General features: G+C 47.1%; 3 protein-coding genes across 9 annotated transcripts in view; 1 reads left to right on the forward strand and 2 right to left on the reverse strand.

Moving 5' to 3' along the window:
* The window catches only part of LOC137604586 (kinesin heavy chain-like), a 29,423-nt gene that overhangs the window by 4,746 nt on the left and 4,594 nt on the right, over window positions 1-20,083 (forward strand). For 3 of the 5 annotated variants that reach the window (XR_011037642.1, XR_011037641.1, XM_068328421.1), the window contains exons 4-25: window positions 268-372; window positions 648-696; window positions 764-819; window positions 910-997; window positions 1,247-1,371; window positions 2,086-2,190; window positions 2,278-2,426; window positions 2,699-2,847; window positions 2,922-3,094; window positions 3,213-3,281; window positions 3,360-3,566; window positions 4,010-4,156; window positions 4,241-4,429; window positions 5,840-5,957; window positions 6,045-6,121; window positions 6,206-6,315; window positions 6,410-6,511; window positions 6,611-6,671; window positions 7,945-8,016; window positions 8,154-8,258; window positions 8,334-8,550; window positions 8,702-8,868. Coding sequence is in view for 2 of the 5 variants with exons in the window: in XM_068328421.1 (XP_068184522.1) it covers window positions 268-372; window positions 648-696; window positions 764-819; window positions 910-997; window positions 1,247-1,371; window positions 2,086-2,190; window positions 2,278-2,426; window positions 2,699-2,847; window positions 2,922-3,094; window positions 3,213-3,281; window positions 3,360-3,566; window positions 4,010-4,156; window positions 4,241-4,429; window positions 5,840-5,957; window positions 6,045-6,121; window positions 6,206-6,315; window positions 6,410-6,511; window positions 6,611-6,671; window positions 7,945-8,016; window positions 8,154-8,258; window positions 8,334-8,550; window positions 8,702-8,862 (2,634 nt within the window). In the remaining 3 variants the exon portion in view is untranslated. Of the gene's footprint in view, window positions 1-267; window positions 373-647; window positions 697-763; window positions 820-909; window positions 998-1,246; window positions 1,372-2,085; window positions 2,191-2,277; window positions 2,427-2,698; window positions 2,848-2,921; window positions 3,095-3,212; window positions 3,282-3,359; window positions 3,567-4,009; window positions 4,157-4,240; window positions 4,430-5,839; window positions 5,958-6,044; window positions 6,122-6,205; window positions 6,316-6,409; window positions 6,512-6,610; window positions 6,672-7,944; window positions 8,017-8,124; window positions 8,259-8,333; window positions 8,551-8,701; window positions 8,869-8,935; window positions 10,790-20,083 lie in introns of those variants that run through there. The other 2 variants (XM_068328420.1, XR_011037643.1) reach the window with 2 other exon arrangements.
* On the reverse strand, window positions 10,931-15,039 carry arhgap15 (Rho GTPase activating protein 15). Its single transcript, XM_068328429.1, has 13 exons — window positions 14,880-15,039; window positions 14,027-14,171; window positions 13,883-13,957; window positions 13,585-13,722; window positions 13,197-13,286; window positions 13,031-13,129; window positions 12,813-12,948; window positions 12,414-12,548; window positions 12,150-12,248; window positions 11,970-12,047; window positions 11,711-11,845; window positions 11,347-11,452; window positions 10,931-11,245 (listed from the first exon to the last, which is right to left on the reverse strand). Exons 1-13 carry the CDS (start codon window positions 14,891-14,893, stop codon window positions 11,062-11,064), a joined length of 1,434 nt encoding a protein of 477 aa, XP_068184530.1. The 5' UTR covers window positions 14,894-15,039; the 3' UTR covers window positions 10,931-11,061.
* On the reverse strand, window positions 15,372-19,837 carry esd (esterase D/formylglutathione hydrolase). 3 transcript variants are annotated; one of them, XM_068329253.1, is made up of 9 exons: window positions 19,725-19,837; window positions 18,148-18,218; window positions 17,930-18,018; window positions 17,740-17,838; window positions 17,434-17,558; window positions 17,241-17,360; window positions 16,959-17,057; window positions 16,687-16,854; window positions 15,372-15,686 (listed from the first exon to the last, which is right to left on the reverse strand). In XM_068329253.1, exons 2-9 carry the CDS (start codon window positions 18,213-18,215, stop codon window positions 15,606-15,608), a joined length of 849 nt encoding a protein of 282 aa, XP_068185354.1. In that variant the 5' UTR covers window positions 18,216-18,218; window positions 19,725-19,837; the 3' UTR covers window positions 15,372-15,605. The 3 variants fall into 3 exon arrangements, with proteins under 3 accessions (XP_068185354.1, XP_068185353.1, XP_068185352.1); XM_068329252.1 differs by having other exon boundaries at window positions 19,684-19,831; XM_068329251.1 differs by lacking the exon at window positions 19,725-19,837 and adding an exon at window positions 19,593-19,614.

Consider the following 20,083-nt stretch of genomic DNA (forward strand, 5'->3'; position numbering starts at 1 on the left):
GTAGTAGTTCTATAGTAGTACTTTAATAGTGCTATAGTAGTACTATAGTAGTACTGTAGTCGCACTATAGAACTACTGTAGTAGTACTAGTAGTTGTGTAGTAGTTCTATAGTAGTACTATAATACTGTAGTTGTGTAGTAGTACTATAATAGTTCTATAGTAGTACTACAGTAGTACTGCAGTAGTACTTTAGTAGTACTCTAATAGTTCTATAGTAGTTCTATACTGTAGTAGTTCCAGAGGTCTCACGTTGTCCTGGTCTCCAGGGGAACCTCCACGACCCCCAGCTGATGGGGATCATCCCCCGTATCGCCCGGGACATCTTCGACCACATCTACTCCATGGACGAGAACCTGGAGTTCCACATCAAGGTACTGACACCGAGCCGATGACATCAAGTCTGGTTGGCTATGGTTGTGTTGTTTGTGTTTGTTCTGTGGTCAGATGTCCTACAGAGAAACAAACGAGGCGTTCACTGACCCACCGTACGTCCACTAGCTGGTCTGTACCCAAACATAGCACTGACAGCAGGAAGTAGAGATACTACAGGAAGTCTGAAAGCCTGGTGGAACTTCCACCAGGTGTAGGGTTGAAGACAACAGCCACTCTTGAGTTAGATGTCTCACCAGTCTCTGTCCCGCTGCAGGTCTCTTATTTTGAAATCTACCTGGATAAGATCAGGGACCTCCTTGACGGTGAGTCAGTCACCCTACATAAGTCCTGGTTCTACTTCCTGATGCTGACCTGTTGTTCTTGTTTCAGTGTCCAAGACCAACCTGGCCGTCCACGAGGACAAGAACAGGGTTCCGTTTGTAAAGGTATCCCAATAAATGTGACCTGCAGTATCAATACTGCAGTATTAGCACTGCCGTATTAGTACTGGGGTAACAATGTCTGTTTGGTCTCAGGGCTGCACCGAGCGTTTTGTTTCCAGTCCTGATGAAGTGATGGACGTCATCGACGAAGGAAAAGCAAACAGACACGTGGCCGTAACAAGTCAGTACTCCTACTAATATTGCTATTACTACTACTACTACTACTACTACAACAAGTACTACTCCCACTACCGCTAGTACTACTGGTGATGTACTCGCAAACCTTACGTTGTAATGACTGATGTCCCCTAGTCCCACCCTGTGGATAAGGGTCGTGTGACAGGACGCTGTCTCTTGCTGTTGTTGCTGTGGTAATGCTGCCGTCTGTAGGGGGCGGTCCTGAGGTATTTTCTCCTTGTTTTACCTGCAGACATGAACGAGCACAGCTCTCGCAGTCATAGCATCTTCCTGATCAACATCAAGCAGGAGAACGTGGAGACAGAGCTGAAGCTGTCCGGGAAGCTCTACCTGGTGGACCTGGCAGGCAGCGAGAAGGTCCGTCCAGCAGAATGTTCAGGCCTGAAGGATGTTCCTGACTTTCTCTGAGCAGAGTTCAAGAGCATTTTGAAGTGTCTTTATAGTCACAGAATGTTGGGTTCTATGACTATAAACACAGTCAAACCAACAAAGAAAGTCTAGACTCTTCTGTCGTCAGGGACAAAAGTTTGTTTCTAGCCTCTGGGGTTCTTTAGTTATCTGCAGCAGAACATAGAACAGCGACTATGAAGCTAATATTTTAGCTTTAGCGACACCTCAAACATCTCAACAGTTCTTTACTTCTACAAAACGAGAACAACTGAAATTCTGAATTTAATAATAATAATAATACATTTTATTTGTCTGACTTATGGAGTTTGGTGATCGTCCTCTTGTCTCTTCCTGTCCCATTCTGGTGTGATCACTTGTCCAAACATGGCCCTACTGCCGCCTACAGGAGATCAGTTCACACCTACACTTCTGTAGGGGTAGGACACTGATAGGGGATTTCCGCCCATCAGTCAGAGTCTTCCTCAGGTCCCCCTTTGGGGCTTTTCAGGGCTGAATGGATCTCATATTGTCTGAATGTCCCAGGAGGAACCGGTGCACCTGATCCCTCTGCTGGCACCAGGATGGGACCCCGGAGGAGGGGAAGATGATTAATGGATGGGCAGATGTGATAAATGTCTTGTGTTGATGGTGATGATGATGATGGTAATGATGTTTGTGCAGGTCAGTAAGACTGGAGCAGAAGGTTCCGTGTTGGATGAAGCCAAGAACATCAACAAGTCTTTATCCGCTCTGGGTAACGTGATCGCTGCTCTGAGTGAAGGAACGGTGAGTCGCTTCTCCACGAAGACGATTCAGACCCACGACCCTCAGCTCGTCCAATAATCAGCATGTCTGTCTGATTGGTGTCGGTAGAAAACCCACGTCCCGTACCGAGACAGCAAGATGACCCGCATCCTGCAGGACTCTCTAGGAGGAAACTGTCGGACCACCATCATCATCTGCTGCTCTCCGTCCGTCTACAATGAGGCCGAAACCAAGTCCACGCTCATGTTCGGCCAGAGGTAACGCCTCCATGTTTGGTTAGCTGGAGGGTACTTTAAGGACTGTTGCTAGGGTGGTAACTGTAGCAACCTAGGACGTTAGGATGATAAGATCATCGGAAGGTATCAACCATCCTGCAACCATCCTTCCATCCTACCATCCTACCAATAGAGTGTGTGAAGATGACAAGATCGTCTTTAAGAACGGTTTGATGTTCAGATGATTGGATTTGTTAGGCTGATGGTTGAAGACACCGGTTCTACTTACGGTTCCCTGGTTGTTTGTGTTCCAGAGCTAAAACCATCAAGAACACAGTGTCTGTAAACCAGGAACTGACCGCTGAGGAGTGGAAGAAGAAGTATGAGAAGGAGAAGGAGAAGAACAGGAGCCTGACCATCGTCATTCAGAAGCTGGAGAACGAACTGAAACGCTGGAGGAAAGGTAGACCATGTGGTCTCCTCAGAGTGGTCAGTGGGTGTTCTGGTCAGCTGCTGACTGGTCTCTGGTGCCTTCAGGCGAGTCGGTTCCTGTGGAAGAGCAGCTGAGCAGCAGGAACAAGACGAGCAGCAGCAGCGAGGTGACGGCAGTGATCGACAGCTTGGCCCCGCCCCCTGCCCCCCTGTCAGACGAGGAGAGGACGCAGTACGAGACGCTCATCACCGATCTGTACCAGCAACTGGACGACAAGGTCAGTGTCAGCCTCGATGTTCCGGGAGCTTCGTTCAGATGCTCTGACTCCGGTTCTGACTCTGGTTCTCACTCCGTTCTCACTTCGGTTCTAACTCTGGTTCTGACTCACGCCTCAGGATGAAGAGATCAATCATCACAGCCAGACGGCTGAGAAGCTCAAACAGCAGCTGACGGATCAGGACGAGGTGAGTGTCGCCTGAGCCGGCATCTGGGGCTCCGCCCACCTCCCACTGTCTGTCACCCGTCCTTAATCGTCCCTCCAGCACATCGCGTCTGGCCGTCAGGACTACGAGCGCCTGCAGGAGGAGCTGTCGCGCCTGCAGAGAGACAGCGACTCGGCCAAGGAGGAGGTGAAGGAGGTGCTGCAGGCACTGGAGGAGCTCGCCGTCAACTACGACCACAAGAGTCAGGAGGTGGAGAACAAGAACCGCTGCAACGAGCAGCTGAACGAGGAGCTTGCCCACAAGACCGTGAGTCCAGCGAGGGGGTCATGCTAAACGTTAACAACGGGAAGCACCCTTTCATTGAAGTGTTTTATTTGTGTTACTTAATAAATACAATTTCAAATCAAGCAACACTCAAGTTGTTGACACACAGCTTAAACGTCGTGGACACTATTTCTACGCGTTTATATACGTTATCTTCATGTTAGACATCAGAGTGTTTTTGTGGCTCCTAGTCTCGTCATTTCCGTGGAAACCGGGTCCGAATGGCTCTTCGGATGTTAAAGGTCACGACCCCTGACCTCACAGCTGCTGTTTCTTGGTTGGTCAGAGTTCCATGATGAGTTCTGACTCCGACCAATGGCTGATGTCCCTTTCTGGACTGACCTCTGACCTCTTGTCAGAGACATCCAGGTCCCCCCCGGGGCCCAGGGGCCCCCCATGTTTGACATCTGCATCTGTTCTTGCAGGTGAGTCTGGACGCGGTCCAGAGGGAGTTCTCGTCCCTGAAGGAGATCAGCTCTCATCACAAGAAGAGGTCAGCAGAGATCCTCAACCTGCTGCTCAGAGACCTCAGTGAGATGGGTGGGGTGCTCGGGACCACCGACCTCAAGGCGGTAAGACCTCCACCGACCCCCCCACCGGAGGCCTTGACCAGGAGACGGCGTCCCGTCTCATCATGGGTTTGTGTCCCTCCTCAGATGACGGAGACGAGTGGAGCGATGGAGGAGGAGTTCACCACGGCTCGTCTCTACGTCAGTAAGATGAAGTCGGAGGTGAAGTCTCTGGTGAACCGCAGCAGACAGCTAGAGGTCAACCTGACGGAGAACCTGAGCCGGATGGAGGTCAACGAGAAGGAGCTCAACACCTGTCATCTGCTGGTGTCACAGGTAACCCGGGAAACCCAGCGTCTGCTCACAGATCTGAGGCGCTGACGCGTTCCATCAGGGGCGACGCCCCAGGGGGCCCGTGACCTCTGACCCCAGGATACCTGAAGGAAACGGGGTTCTGTGTGGGTTTCTGCTAAAGCTTCTGGAGCTGGATTTCTGGGGTCAGGCTAATCTGAAGCATCGCTAGCATCTGTCATGGACAGCGTTCCAGCTGATGTCAGGGAATTAAATTATTGATCAACCCAGAGAATCAGAAAACAACAAATTTTAGGCAAAAATAAAAACAAGTAGCAAGGACCGTAGATCAACAAGGAGAGGACACAGACAGTAAACTATGTGTTTGTCGTGTGGCCCCATGATGAGTCTCAAGACCAGCAACCTGCGACCTGCTATGTATGACCCATGACCTCTGACCTGTGGTCATGGGCAGAAGAATACCATGATGACAACATTTTTACAATCGTGAAAGTAATAGAGAGGCTGTCTGACTTTGATCCACCAGTGGAGTCACACGGGTCCCACTAGTTAATTATGATTGATACATTATTAATAATTATCATTCTTGACGTGATTTTGTTGTCATTATTTTGTTGTTGTCATTAATATTATTCTTATGACTGTTATTTTGTCATTGTTGATTTTTCCATTATTATTATTATTACTGTTATTTTATCATCATTGTTATTGTTGTTCCTGTTGTTATGGTTGTTTTGATCATTATTATTACTATTTTTATTATTATTAATTTATTGTCATCATTATTATTATTTTTTATTATTATTGTTGTTGTTGTTTTCACTATTATATTATTATTGTTGCTATTATCATTACTGTTGTTATCCCCACCTATATATTGAATAAGCTCACTTGAAAACCTCACGCTGTCACCTTCCGGCATCTACCCGGAAGTTCGGATCGCTAGCCAAGTTAGCTCCGGTCTTCACGTTTGTCCATGTCTCTCACTAACGGAGCCGTTACAACTTCGTCCGACACAGCGGTTTGTTTTCTTGTGATGGCGAAAAAAAAAAAGAAAACAAACCAAGTCTGATAATATTGTTTTATCGTGGAATTTCCACGGGTTCTCGCTAGTCATCATTTATTATTATTTATTATTATTATTATTATTATTATTATTATTATTATTACTTTTATTTCATTATTATTTTTGTTATTGTTATTATTGTTGTTCTGGTTATTATTATTGTTGTTATTACTGTTATTTTATTATTATTTTTGTTATTATTATTGTTATTATTTTTGTTGTTGTTATTATTGTTGTTTTGTTTATTATTATTGTTATTGTCATTATCATTGTTATTTTATTTTTATTTTGTTATTGTTACTATTGTTATCATTGTTACTATTATCATTGTTAGTATTGTTGTTGTTGTCGTCGTCCATCGGCTGCAGCTCCAGGCGAAGATCGTTTCTCTGACAGACGACCACCTGAAGCTGGAGCAGAAGAAGCGGAAGCTGGAGGAGAGTCAAGACGCTCTGATGGAGGAAAACGCCAAACTCCAGGCTCAAGGTCAGGCATAGTCACCACGGTAACAGGAAACACTGCTCACTGATTGGCTGGCGACCATGTCTTGATGTCAGGTCACACGTGTTTCAGGTCACATGCAGGAGGTGATGGTGATGGACAAGGAGAAGGAGCATATGAGCAGGCTGAAGGACGCGGTGGAGATGAAGGTAAAATCATCACACTGTGACCGGGTCCCTGAACGCACTATGGGCCTACAGAACCAGCTGACAGGTTCCTGGTGTGTTATGCAGAGGACTCTGGAGGAGCAGATGGAGAACCACCGAGAGGTCCACCACAAACAGCTGAGTCGTCTCCGGGACGAGATCGAGCAGAAGCAGAGGAACATGGACCAGCTCAAAGAGTATGAAGAACACACTGTTCATCGGTTCTGGTGGTTCTGCTTTTTCTGGTCGGAAAACATGATCACTAATGTTTCTCTGTCAACGTGGTTTCAGCGCGACTCAGGCTCTGCAGCTGGAGAACAGGAAGCTGCAGTCGGACTTGGACAAACTCAAACTTGAGGATCAGAACAAAGACCAGAAGCTTCAGAACCTGATGTGAGTTTGTCCCTTGGCCCTTGGTTCTGACTGTAGACTGGTCCAGATTCATGTAGGTAGAGGAGAGTGACGCTAATCTGAATGACCCACTGGTTCCAGGTTCCTCAACGAGAAGAGAGAACAGGCCAAAGAGGACCTGAAGGGTCTGGAGGAGACCGTGGTACGTGGATTAGTTTCTACACATGCTTATTAGTTGTTGTTTTTTTTATTATTGTTTGTTTTTTCTGAACATGTTATTACACCAGACTTCACACCTTCATCATATTTACAACATCAACAACATCTGAAAAAAAAGGCTGAGGGGTAGAAGCCAATAGGCTCGTGAAATTCCGTCCCCCAGAATCATAAACACTCATTACAATATGATGTCAACCAATTCAGACAGTAAATGTTTTCAACTGTCCATTCCCGTATCGGTGTAGTCACAACGTCATTACATCAATTCTATGCAATTCCAGATATCAGCCTCTGTCCCAGATATATCCTAGAGCAGAACCATGTTTACATTCTTCCTGGAACAACAAGGTTTGTTAACATCATAGATAGTCAAAACAGGAAGTTGACCTTACCAGTGTTCTCCACAAGAATATAGTGATCATATTAACCTCTTTCAGCGGACAGACAGTGTTTATCCAAGAATTAACCAGTTTGTCACAGACACTTTAACAGTTACACATGCTATTATATTATCAACAGATATCAACCTGCTCCTTAAAGTCTCAAACTTAATGTTATCCCTCCAAACAGGAATCCATGACTTTATTTCATTAATCCATATTTCTGACATTGATGATGTTGAATGGTTTATCAACTGTTTGTAATCCTTAATGTGTCCAAAATTGGTGTAGAGGCTCCCACTATTGAAGTGATTCTGTTGTACTGATTGTTGGTGTAGTAACAACTCTTGTCCATTCTGATACTGTACCAGTTGTCAGGGTCAATTATTCTGTTTAGGTCATTGAAGGCAACATCCACAAATTTATCAACTCCAAACTATCTTGCTCAGCAGTTCTCTGGTTAAGGTCCTTCATTTCTTCAGACTGGACAGAGATGGATATTTTCTGCTCTGTTGTAGTTAGAATTCTTATTTTTAGTCATACCTTATTGATTGTATTTTTCCAGCTCCTCTTCATGCTCCTCCACTTTTCCTTTTCCTTTCATCCTTTTTGTTATTTTTTGGTGAGAATCAGTGCAAATTAGAGACAACAGCAGACAGAAGGAATGTGTCTGTTCCCGTTGAAAGCCGGAACTACCTTTTGGCATCATAGAGACATCTTTAACTGACTTTCAAAGATGACACAGTCACGTGAAAATGCACACCAGGCATTACAATATGGCAGCCAGAGAACAAACGTTTACCCGCGTGTCTGTGACATCACAGCATGACATCACAGCGTGGCATCGCCGCTGACTCCGTGTTTTCCCTCCAACAGGCCAGAGAGCTCCAGACGCTGAACGACCTCCGTAAAGTCTTCATCCAGGACATCAGCACTCGGGTCGCCAATGTAAGAACCGACTTCCATTCACGCCCAGCACCTAACTGGGTGCCTTGTTTCTATTGGTCACTTGCTTCTCTGTGGGTCACATGTCTGAAGGCTTTGGGCGCTGTTCAGGGTGGGTTCAGGTTCTCCTGTTTCAACAGAGTTCAGAGAATGACTGCGACGAGGCCGGCGGCAGTCTGGCCCAGAGACACAGGATCATCTTCCTGGAGAACAACCTGGAGCAGCTCAGCAAGGTCCACAAGCAGGTGAGTGAACGCCGCCTCCTGGCCTGAAGACACGCCCACGCCCACCTATGCTAACCTGTTCTTTGTGTTGTCCAGCTGGTGCGGGATAACGCTGACCTTCGCTGCGAGCTGCCCAAACTGGAGAAGCGTCTCCGAGCCACAGCAGAGCGAGTCAAAGCCCTGGAGACGGCCCTAAGGAACGCCAAGGAGTCCGCCGTGAGGGACCGCAAACGCTACCAACAGGAAGTGGACCGCATCAAAGAAGCGGTCCGCTCCAAGAATGTTTCCAGGAGAGTTCACTCCGCCATGATAGGTGAGACATCTGTGATGATGTCACTGCCCTCTAACCAGGGCTGGGTTCCTCCCGACAGGGGGCACCTTTTGGACCCCATCAGCCTGTGAAGGGTCAGGGTTCCATGTTGGGGTTAGTTTTGACGACTTTCTTGTTGCGTATCGTTGTGCAGCCAAGCCAATCCGAGCCGGACATCAGCACCACCAGAACCCCTCCTCTCCATCTGTCAGGCCCACCATCCGAGGAGGGGGGTCAGCGACGTCCAGTCCACGGCATCACCTCCCCCGTCAGCATCCACCACAGCAATCCCCCAATCAGAGCCACCGCAAGTGAGACGAGGTGAGTCCCAGGACCATTAGAGAGAACACCGAGATAGAATTAGAGCAGTAAACCGTCACCCCCACAGGAAGGAACGGCTCCTGTACAACGGGTCGGTTCCAGTACAACGGGTCGGTTCCAGTACAACGGGTCGGTTCCAGTACAACGGGTCGGCTCCAGTACAAGTGGTCGGTTCCTGTTCAACGGATCTTTACATTTCTGTCCTGCTGTCACCTCTCTGCCTTCACTGGATCGTTTACAGAACCCTTTCTTGTCCCTTGCTGGACCTTTACCTTACTGGACTCTTACTGGACCTTTACTGGACCCTTAGAGGACCTTTACACATCTCTTCCTTGAACTTTACTGAACGTTTACAGAACCCTTACTAGACACTTACTGGACCTTTACTAGACCTTACTTGACCTTTTCTGGACCTTTACAGAACCCTTACTGGACCCTTACTTGACCTTTACCGGACCCTTAGTGGAACTTTACAGAGCCCTTACTTGACCGTTGCTGGACCTTTACTAGACCTTTACAGAACCCTTATTGGACCCTCACTGGACCCTTGGTGGACCTTTCCAGGACCTTTACTGGACCCTTACTGGACATTTACTGGACCCTTAGTGAACCGTTGCTGGACCTTTACTGGACCTATGCAGAACTGTTACCAGAACCTAACTGGACCTTTTCTGAACATTTACAGAACCCTTAGTGGACCCTTACTGGACCTTTACCGGATCGTTACTGGACCCTTAGTGGACCTTTACAGAACTCTTCCTTGAACTTTACTGAACGTTTACAGAACCCTTACTAGACACTTAAAGGACCTTTACTAGACCTTACTGGACCTATCTGGACCTTTACAGAACCCTTACTGGACCCTTACTTGACCTTTACCGGACCCTTAGTGGAACTTTACAGAGCCCTTACTTGACCGTTGCTGGACCTTTACTGGACCTTTACAGAACCCTTATTGGACCCTCACTGGAACCTTGGTGGACCTTTCCAGGACCTTTACTGGACCGTTCTGGAACTTATTTCTACTCTCCTCCTTACAACAGCCAAGAGTGCTTTCTTTCCTCCTCCAACTTTAACTTCTTTTGTTTCCTGGTGTCACGGGACTTTTATGTCGAGCGAATTTAACGAACAACTTTAATGTTTCTGGAAAAACAAAATATTCCAAAATAAATGAAGTTAGGAACAATGAGAATAAGAGCAGCAGGGAATAAAAACATGAGATACTGACTCAATGTTTTGACTCTCTGGCCAAATTTACTGCAGTTTTATTTTGATTCATAAATTTTCATAAATTGTCTGAATTTAATTCTAAATTTCTCAGCTGAAATCAATGACTGAATTTTGATATATAATCGCTCACTGATTGAATTTTTAACGTTCAAGGTCAACAAGTTAACACAGGCAATCAGAATGTGGTGGAGTCGATGACGTCATAGCATGTGGGTGGTGTCCTTGTAATGAACCTCCTGCCAGGAGGCAGAGACAAAACGTTCTGTTTTGCTGCAGGTTAAGAGAAATCTGATCTAGAGACAACTGACAAATTATTTTATCCTCATTTAAAGTACAAATAAACTTTAGAATGAAAGTTTTACCTACTTTATATTACAGTAATGCTGACCCACTGATGACATCACTTCAGATCAGTGGTTATTAAAGTCACAGAAGTATAACATGATTGTAGCCATTATTAATCGTTTATTGTTATTGTTATTACCTCTAATGTTATCAGTGTTTTGAATGTGTATGGACTCATGTGTTTCTGCTGGTGGGTTTTGTGACTTTTTTTTTTTTACAGTACTGAGAATATTTCTATCTGATATTTGTACAGTGTAAAATGTTGGAGGCTGGATTTCGTCCTGTCTGACAAGCACAAAGTGTTCATGCTGTTTGTTCACCTGCTCAAATTAAACTGTATTGTACCGTGTGTGTGTGTGTGTGTGTGTGTGTGTGTGTGTGTGTGTGTGCACGCGGGCACGCGGGGTGCCCACTGGGGTGCCGATGAGCAAGGCCTTCATGGCCATCTTCTCCTCTAGCAACAGAAACCTTCTGATGCTTCCAAATAAGGTCGTGAGAAGAAGAAGAGTTCCTTCAAACTGGTGGTCAGAAATCATCTGTTTATTTTAATGTTCAAATGCTAACAGGAAGCACAGGGATGACTTCCTGTTAGCAGACTTCTGGAGTCCTTCACGTCATTTACTTTTTGTCCAGGTCAAAGATGTTTTGGCTCTCAGTCAGGATGAACTCCACGATGTGGTTCTGGTAGACCATGTTGACTGCCATGTTTCCTGCGTCCAGCTTGGGCCACATGAGTGTCGGTCCGAAGACGATACCGATGCCCTGAGTGGACATCAGGTTCTTCCTGGAGTAGTCCAGAACTCTAAAAACAGCAGAGGAACCAAAACATCGATCAGAGGTTTTCAAGTGTCGTCAATGGGCCTGGCAGACCTGGGCCATGTGGTTTAGATGTTTGGAGAGTACCTGAGCAGGTGGCTGAACAAGAGCTTCATGGTGTCCTGGTTGGGTTTGGGCAGATCCCGGACCAGCTTCTTCATTGCTTCCACTTTGTGTTTGGAGTCCCTGATCTCTGTGGAGACAGGAGGTCAAACATGTCAACCGAGTTTCAGTGCTGGGTTGGTTCTGGTGGTTGGCCCACTTCACCAGACTTGTTGGACAGTTGGTGGCTTTAAGGAATCTGGCATCTGGTTTAACTTGGTGCCCCACAAGCCATCTATCAGAACCACAAGCCCACAAACACATGTGTCCATGTTTGCATCCATAGGTCTGGTTCTCAGTAGGGCGTCCTCTAAGAAAGACAGATGCGATCTGGTTCGGTTGGACTCACTGATGGCCTCAACAAACGCACTGAAGAACGTGAATGGGAACAGCGGCTCTGGCAGTTCACGGAAAAACAGCTTCAGGGCTCCGGTAACAACATGGATGTCCTCCCACTGCTTGTGGTCCAGGTCCAGGTCCTCCTCTGGGGACACAGAGCACAACAGTCATGGGATAGGTCGTTCCTGTCTGTAAACCATGTCCAACTGGACATAGGACCCAGGTTTCATTGATATGATGAACTGAGGAAGTGGTGTCTGTTGACCCACCTTGATCGATGATGAAGCGAAGCTTCTGGACTGTGGCTAGATTTCCACTGACCCTGTAGATCCCATCAACCTCCAGACCTGTAGGGCAATAAAAACTCATTAGTTTGCCGTCAACTCCAGCCCCCATTGGCCGTTTCTGAGGGACTAGGCCCCCTGTCCATCAGCTGGTCGTGACGGTACCTCTCTTGTCAACGGCGTCCAAACAGATCCGGATGAACTTCGGCACCGTGGTTCCTTCCCGCTCACAGAGAGTGGACAGATGGCAGCCGAACACCCGATCTGAGGCGGATATCCGGCGACGTTACAGCACATTCAAAAACATCACGTTAACTAGAGCTCTAATCTCCACCTGTCCTCCAGTCATCCCCTGAGAGCCCCATGAAAGCTAACCCTTCATCCTCAGAAACCTGTGAAGAACCCCAGTGGGGGTAAAGAAGTAGGAACCTTTAATGAGGCCCTTCTCCTGCAGCGTCTTTATGGACGGGCGTCTGATGATGAACTTCTTCAGGCGGTTCTTCACTCCGTTCTTGTCTGTGGCGTCGGAGGTGTTGTGTTTCAGCCTGGAGCTGCTAAACATGTCTGCAGGAGAACATGAACATTAAATGGAAAATAATCCTGAAACAACGTCACCTGATTTACGGCGAGGGATCCACCCCTCCTCCGGATCTACTCTAGACTCGATGGGTCCCTCTTGGGCATAAAAGCTGATCCCAGTTTGATGGTGATCCATCAGGTTTTAGTAGAACCCGTGAAAACAGTTTGAACACTGTAAGACTGGAGTCCCGACCAAGAGGACCAGATGGAGCTTATTGTAGTGAGATCACTAAAAACAAGATCACTCACTAATGGAGCGCCTGTGAACTTGGCTGCGTTGCTTTGTGTTTGGGGAGGCGGAGCCATATCCAGGTAGGGAGTTGTGTTTGGGCAGGTAGTCCGAGCTGTTGGACCTCCTCAGTGGGAAACCTCCGTTTGATTTAGTCTGTGGAGAAGAGAATTGGTCACATCCTATTTTGGACCAGTCCTCATGAACATGAAGTCATGTCCTGTCAGGCCTGTCTCACCAAGGAGTCGATGGTCCTTCTGATGGCGTCATGCCACTGGATGGCGGTGGAGTAGCTGTCAGACTGGACCAGGTACTCACTTCCTGTGTTGGTGGTGATCTGGAAAGAGGGATTGATTATTGACAGGATTGGGGTTCTAGATCTTCTGCTTGTGTCAGTTTGATACCTGGAAGACGTTTTTCCTTCTGGACTTCTGTGTTGTCCAATCAATGACGGCTCCACACAGCAGGACCGCATCAGTCTGACCCCCTGGTTTCTGGATGGGGGGATTAAGATGAAATAGATTAAACTGTTACCTGTTCATGTGGCTCCATGCTTCAACTGGTCCATTGGTTTAATGTTAGTGTTTACCAACCAATGAAGAGCTTTAAAGGTTCACAAAAAACTGGAAAAAGATTAAAGTACTGATGGATTGAAGATAGACGAATAGATAGACAAACAATATATATAACAATAGATAGAACAATAGATGGGAGACATAGAATTAAAATAGAGATGGACAGATAGAGATGGACAGATAGAGATGGACAGGTAGAGACAGATGCATCCCGGACCTGACGGCCCCCCTGTGGTGCCTCCTTGTGGAGCAGCAGCTGGTCGGAGGTCAGTAAAGTCCACGTCACCATCCAGTTCTTTCTCTGCTTCTTCCCACCCTCTGAGATTTTAGCCACATTCAGGTTTTCACCTTTCAGCTGAAACCGACATTAAAATGAAATAGAAACATTTCAAATGATCTGAACTACAACATGTTTCACTGACTTTATGTCCAAATATAAAGTCTAAAGTTGAATCAGAGGAGCAGAAGTTCTCTGTCATCCTGCTCCAGCTGACCTCATTGGGCCTTGAACTCACCAACGGTTGCTGGCTGGCGGTTCCTCCGGGTCCTAAGACATCGTGCTGGGACTGATTCCTGCGGTGCAGGGAGATCTACGGGGAGAAGAGGAGGACTGTCAGACTGAAGCAGCAGGAGGATGGTGGGCTATTGAGTCTTCTTACTGGTTTTGGGGGGAGGTCCGACTCTTGCAGGACCAGGGACCTGGATTGACTGAGGCGGTCTCCAGAGCTCTGAGAACTCTTGATGCGGATCTGAACGGCGCCATGAGCCGCTGAACTGCTCTGCGGCGACTGCTTTGTGGTGATTCTGTGTGTTCACAAAAATGTTGGTTCAAGTCATGAAACGTCTTGTGATTGTTCGGTAGCTGGTCAGGATTACACAAGTTAAGTTTTAAGTTTTTTTTCATGAAATAAGCATCTGAGCTATAAATAAAGTTGGCTTGAAGACAATGTTGTTTCCCATTAGCGCTGGTTAAACTGGTGTTGTTGGTTCTGGTGGTTGTCAGGTTGGAGGCTCAACTCTTTCACTTCTCTTTGGTTGAAATCAGGCTGTAGTTGAAGTGGATTCTGACGGATCCTGGTCTGCTTCCTGTTTGCTGCGCCGATTTCCTCACTGCGGTTTCACAATAAGACGAAAACACAGACTGACGAGCAGATTCTGGTTTTGATGGTCCAGACTACAGTTTCCGGTAGTTCATTGTGACAGACTTCAGGGCGGGTCCAACAGGTGAACTGGATTCTGGGTGTTTTCACAGCATGTTATAGATTCACAGTGAACGTGAGGACGTTCAGAGCGTTAGCATTTATCTGTTGAACATCGTTGGCGATAAGAACAGCCTTCAGTATGACGTCATCCAAACAGAACCCTGAACCGATGTGCACCAGGAAACGACCTGAACCCTCGGGCAGACGGGTCTCACGGCCTCGTTCTACCAACTAGGAGCCTCTCAGCAAACAGAACCTAGCAGCAGAGAAGGGACAGAACCCGGTCAAACATCAGATCAGTGGATCTTACCTCGAAGCTGCCATCTCTGCGTGGAACGCTTCTCCAGGATGAGCGGTTAGAGGAAGTTGTCTTAATCACGTGACTACTTCAGAGCAACCGCTGCAACCTTGCCACTTCCTGAAAGTTCAACCTCAGTTTGTCACATCGGTGACACATCCACACTCCAGCGTTTAGGAAGCTGCTCAGAATCTAAAGTAACGTACAAAACCGACCCTCCTCTGAGTTTATCAGGTTCTCATCCGTTATGATTCAGGCTCGACGCCGTCTCCAGGGGATGCACTGATTGGTCCTCTGGTCTGTCACTGAAGGAAAAGCTGTTTGGCCACCAGGGGGCGTCTGCTGCTGTCTGTAGGAGTGATGTTTCATCACACCTGAGGTCTCAGCCCCCAGCAGCTGGACTGAGACCCTCCAACACTCAGTGTTAAGAACCTGGAACATCAGCTGTTCATGAACCAGGACTTTATTATTTATCAATTTATTAACACAACAGACACGTTTGCATGAAGAATTCATTGTTTATTGTTGACACACTTTGGCATGTGATGAAGAACAGCCCTAGTTCAGTAAACTAGTCACATGACCAGTGGAACACAAACAGAACTACTACCGAAACGGGTCTGGAGAGGTTTCTCCTCTTCAGGTGCCTTTGTTGAGAGGTCAGAGGTCAGGACGACAGTACCGCGACAGGTGGGCGTGACCTGGTCCGGCACACCTCAGGAGTCCGGCGGTTGAAGCTCAGGCATTTAGGTGCTTGGCATGGTGCTTGATGTGATCAGACATGAAGGAGTAGATGAAGAAGTAGCTGTGGTCGTAGCCCTGCAGGAAGAACTCTGTTAGAACAGCCTCAGACGTTCATGATTCTCCTGCAGTACACCTTTCAGCCACACGAGGAAGCTGCTGCCTCACAATGTTTCTGAATGTCACAGACCACTAACTAGTTTTGTGTCATCTGAGTTCAGATGGTTCATCATTCAAAAATGGTGAACCACCGTCTATGCCCCCTCCACCGTCTACGTCGTTTACACTCCCTACACCGTCTACATCCCCTACACCAGGGGTATTCAATTAAAAGTCACGGAGGTCCGGTTAGAAGGTCCGAACCCAAGTCCAGTTTGTGTCTTATAGCCGGCCACTATATCCACATTATCATTTATTATCAATTTTCAGTGCAGGATATGTTTAAGTGAGTGCACAGCTAGCTCTTTTACCTCACCTCACCGTCTGGAGCTGCGAACTGCAAGTAAAATTGAGCCAAGAAAATCTACTCTCGTGAATTTATCATGGAGTGGTCACGGGTCCGGACAGAGCCATCACACGGTCCGGATCTGGACACCGGTTTGGCATTTGGTGACCCCCTGCCCTACACCGTTTACACCCCCTACACCGTCAACACCCCCCTATACCGTCTATGTCGTTTACAACCCCTACACCGTCTACATCCCCACGTCGTTTACACCCCTACACTGTCTACACACCCTACAGTCTACGCCCCCTACACTGTTTACAACTCCTACACTGTCTAGACCCCTTCACCACCTGTACCCCCTACACCACCTGTACCCCCTGCACCGTCTACACCCCCTACACCTTCTCATCCTCAGAGTAACACCTGTTCCAGAACAGTCCTATTTGGTGTATCTTTGCTGTTGTGGTGTTTGTTGCTCATTTACATTCATGTCTGTTGATCTCTGAATGGTTAGTTTCTTGTTCTATGACTTTTGGACGACCGATGGTCGTTACAGTAGAGAACCGATGAAGTCCTGTTCAGCAGGCGTCACAGGACATACCCCGGTTCAGACTGGAGGGTTGTACTGACCGGCTGCAGCCTGAAGACGACGGGGATCTTTTTCTTGGTGCAGATGGCGATCAGGTTGTCAGGCAGCAGCTGGCCAGCGGACAGGAACTGGTCATCACGGCCCTGATCGATGAGGATGTCCAGTTGGGGCCCAGAGTAGGATGCGGCCAACACAGTGGCATCGTAGGCCTGAAGGAGGAGAGCTCTGTTACAGGGTCACGTTAGTAAGGGTAAAGGTAGAGCTCTATTTTAGTACGTGGGCTCTCCACCAGCACCAGTGAGGAGGGTCTTACCTCCCATGTGGACCTGTCAGAGCCCAGGTACCCAGAGAACGCCTTCTGGCCCCAGGGACACTGGATTGGGTTACAGATAGGCGCGAAGGCCGACACCGCCTGGAGACCACACGAGGACACCACAAAGACCAGGTCTAGTCTCAGTACCAAATCTAGTCCCAATACCAGGTCTAGTCTAAATACCAGGTCTAGTTTAAGTACCAGGTGTAGTTTAACACCAGGTGTAGTCTGAGAACCAGGTGAAGACTACCAACCAGTTGTAGTAAGCAGTGTTGCGGGTACCTTGTATTTCCCAGGGTTCTTCAGGGCGCAGATCAGTGCCCCGTGGCCCCCCATGGAGTGGCCGCTGATGGACATGCGGTCAGGGTCAGTGGGGAAGTTGGCGTTGATCAGACTGGGGAGCTGAGAGAGACCATCCACAGTGAACGAGCCTAAGAGCAAAGTGTGTCTGACCGTAAGCGAGTGAACATCACACCTCCTCGGTGATATACGAGTACATGTTGTAATTCGTCTTCCAGGGGTCCTGCGTCGCGTCCACGTAGAACCCTGCTCCAGAGCCAAAGTCCCAGCTCGTGTCTTCACCCTCGATGTTGCAGCCACCTTGATGCATGATGGGAAAAGTCACCACCGGGACACGTCACCAGGCTCCCTACATGCATGCTAGCTTAGACGGAATGTTAGCGTCACAAAAGCAGCTGAAGCTACAGGTCACGTGAGAGGCTGTAGGCTGGCAGGAAATGCCTGCGTGTTCAGGTGTCCCGGCGGAAAGCGAGTTTCATACGTGGGCTGGTGTCAGGAGCCACGACGATGAGGCCGTGCTCCGCAGCCGCCAGCTGGGCACCGGCCTTCGTGATGAAGTTCTGCTCGGTGCACGTGAGGCCTGGTGGGAGAAGGGAAAGTGTGGGTGACCTGTGCGTGGTCCCACGCTGACCTGTGGTTGACCTCCAGCTAACCTGTACTGTGTTTCTCACCTGACAGCCAGTACAGGACTGGACATTTTTCCGTCTCCGCCTTGGGGGGGAGGAAGACGCCAAACTTCATCTTACACCTGAGCTTGGTGCTGCAGAACAGGACACAAACACGCGTGAGAACATTCAGATAAATAAAATGTGAGGCTTTTATTCTGACACAGAACCAGAACTTCCAGGTGCAGCCGGACCAACCGGTGGGGGAGGGGACAGCGCCTCACCTGTCATGTTCAAAGACCTTCTGGATGCCACCAGCACACCTGTTGGCGTTCAACTGGTTGACAGCCATGACCTGCACCACAGGAGGAGGGAGTCAGTGAACACATCACGACCGGAAACGATCAATAATCAAACCCAACATTACTCCAAACTCTGAACAGACCGACAGACCTTCAAAATAAGCTGCCCTCAGACTGCCTGTGTTTAGTTCCACAGAAAAACTCAATACTAATACTAATAAATAGCAATAATAACAATAACAACACTGTATTGTTATTATTACTATTATTTCTTTTAACAATAATATTAACAATGATAAAAATAGTAATGATAATAAATAGTAATAGCAATAATAATAGTAATAACAATAATAAATATTGATATTAAATAGTAATACTGTAATAATAACAATCAATAGTAATAACAATTTCCTTTTCCTTTCGGCTTGTCCCTTCAGGGGTCGCCACAGTGAATCAGTTGCCTCCATCTAACCCTGTCTTCTGAATCCTCTTCTCTCACACCAACTACCTTCATTTCTTCCCTCATTACATCCATAAACCTCCTCTTTGGTCTTCCTCTAGGCCTCCTGCCTGGCAGTTCAAAACTCAGCATCCTTCTACCAATATATTCACTATCTCTCCTCTGGACATGTCCAAACCATCTCAGTCTGGCCTCTCTGACTTTATCTCCAGAACCTCTAACATGTGCTGTCCCTCTGATGTACTCATTCCTGATCCTATCCTTCCTGGTCACTCCCAAAGAGAACCTCAGCATCTTCATCTCTGCTACCTCCAGCTCTGTCTCCTGTCTTTGACCTCAGTGACACTGTCTCTAGGCCAAACAACATCGCTGGTCTCACCACAGTTTTGTACACCTTTCCTTTCATTTTAGCTGATACTCTTCTATCACACATCACACCTGACACTTTCCTCCACCCGTTCCATCCTGCCTGAACACGCTTCTTCACCTCTTTTCCACACTCTCCATTGCTCTGGACTGTTGAGCCTAAGTACTTAAAATCCTCCACCTTCTTGATCTCTTCTCCCTGTAACCTCACTCTTCCACTTGGGTCCCTCTCATTCACACACATGTACTCTGTCTTACTGCGGCTAACCTTCATTCCTCTCCTTTCCAGGACAAACCTCCACCTCTCTAGCTTCTCCTCCACCTGTTCCCTGCTCTCACTACAGATCACAATGTCATCTACAAACATCATAGTCCATGGAGATTCCTGTCTAACCTCGTCTGTCAGCCTGTCCATCAAAATAATAATAACAATAATTAATAACAATAGTAATAATAATAACAATCGTACTAACAATAATAATAAGTAGTAATAACGTTAACAATACTGTAGCACACACTGCCGAGTTGAACACGTTAACACGCTGAAGCCGCTCCGGTACCATTAGCCCACCCCCACCGAAGGGGCCGACCCGTTAGCTACCATTTAGGTCATGTCCAGCCGATAGTTGCTTTCAGTGAATGTTAGCTTTAAGCTAAAGCTACAGTGACCGTTAGCTGTGGGCTAAAGCTACCTGTGACCCGTGGCTAAGACGAGCAGCTACTTAAATCCGACCTTGGCAAACCGGTTTTGGTTGAGATTGTTGCCGCGCTTTGCTAACTTTCCAAACCGAGTCCAGAGTCCAGGAACGTCAAACGTGGTGACGTCACAGGAAGTGGCTCTCCACTTCCTTTTTTTTTGTGTTTTTTTTTTTTTTTAAAGTTTTATTTCACAACCGTCTACAAACAATTTACAACGACTATAATAAAAATATTACATTAAAATAATCTGGAGGTTATCCAGATATTTCCCTATGGGGATCACAGGGATTCAAATAAAAAAAAAAAAACAATTAAAATATTCAGTGAACCACTGATTAATTTTATATATGATGAAAGTTTCATTATCAAAATGTCTGAATGCAGGTCTTTGTT

The sequence above is a fragment of the Antennarius striatus genome, chromosome 12 (genome assembly GCF_040054535.1).
Source record: "Antennarius striatus isolate MH-2024 chromosome 12, ASM4005453v1, whole genome shotgun sequence".
In the NCBI taxonomy this organism is placed as follows: domain Eukaryota; kingdom Metazoa; phylum Chordata; class Actinopteri; order Lophiiformes; family Antennariidae; genus Antennarius; species Antennarius striatus.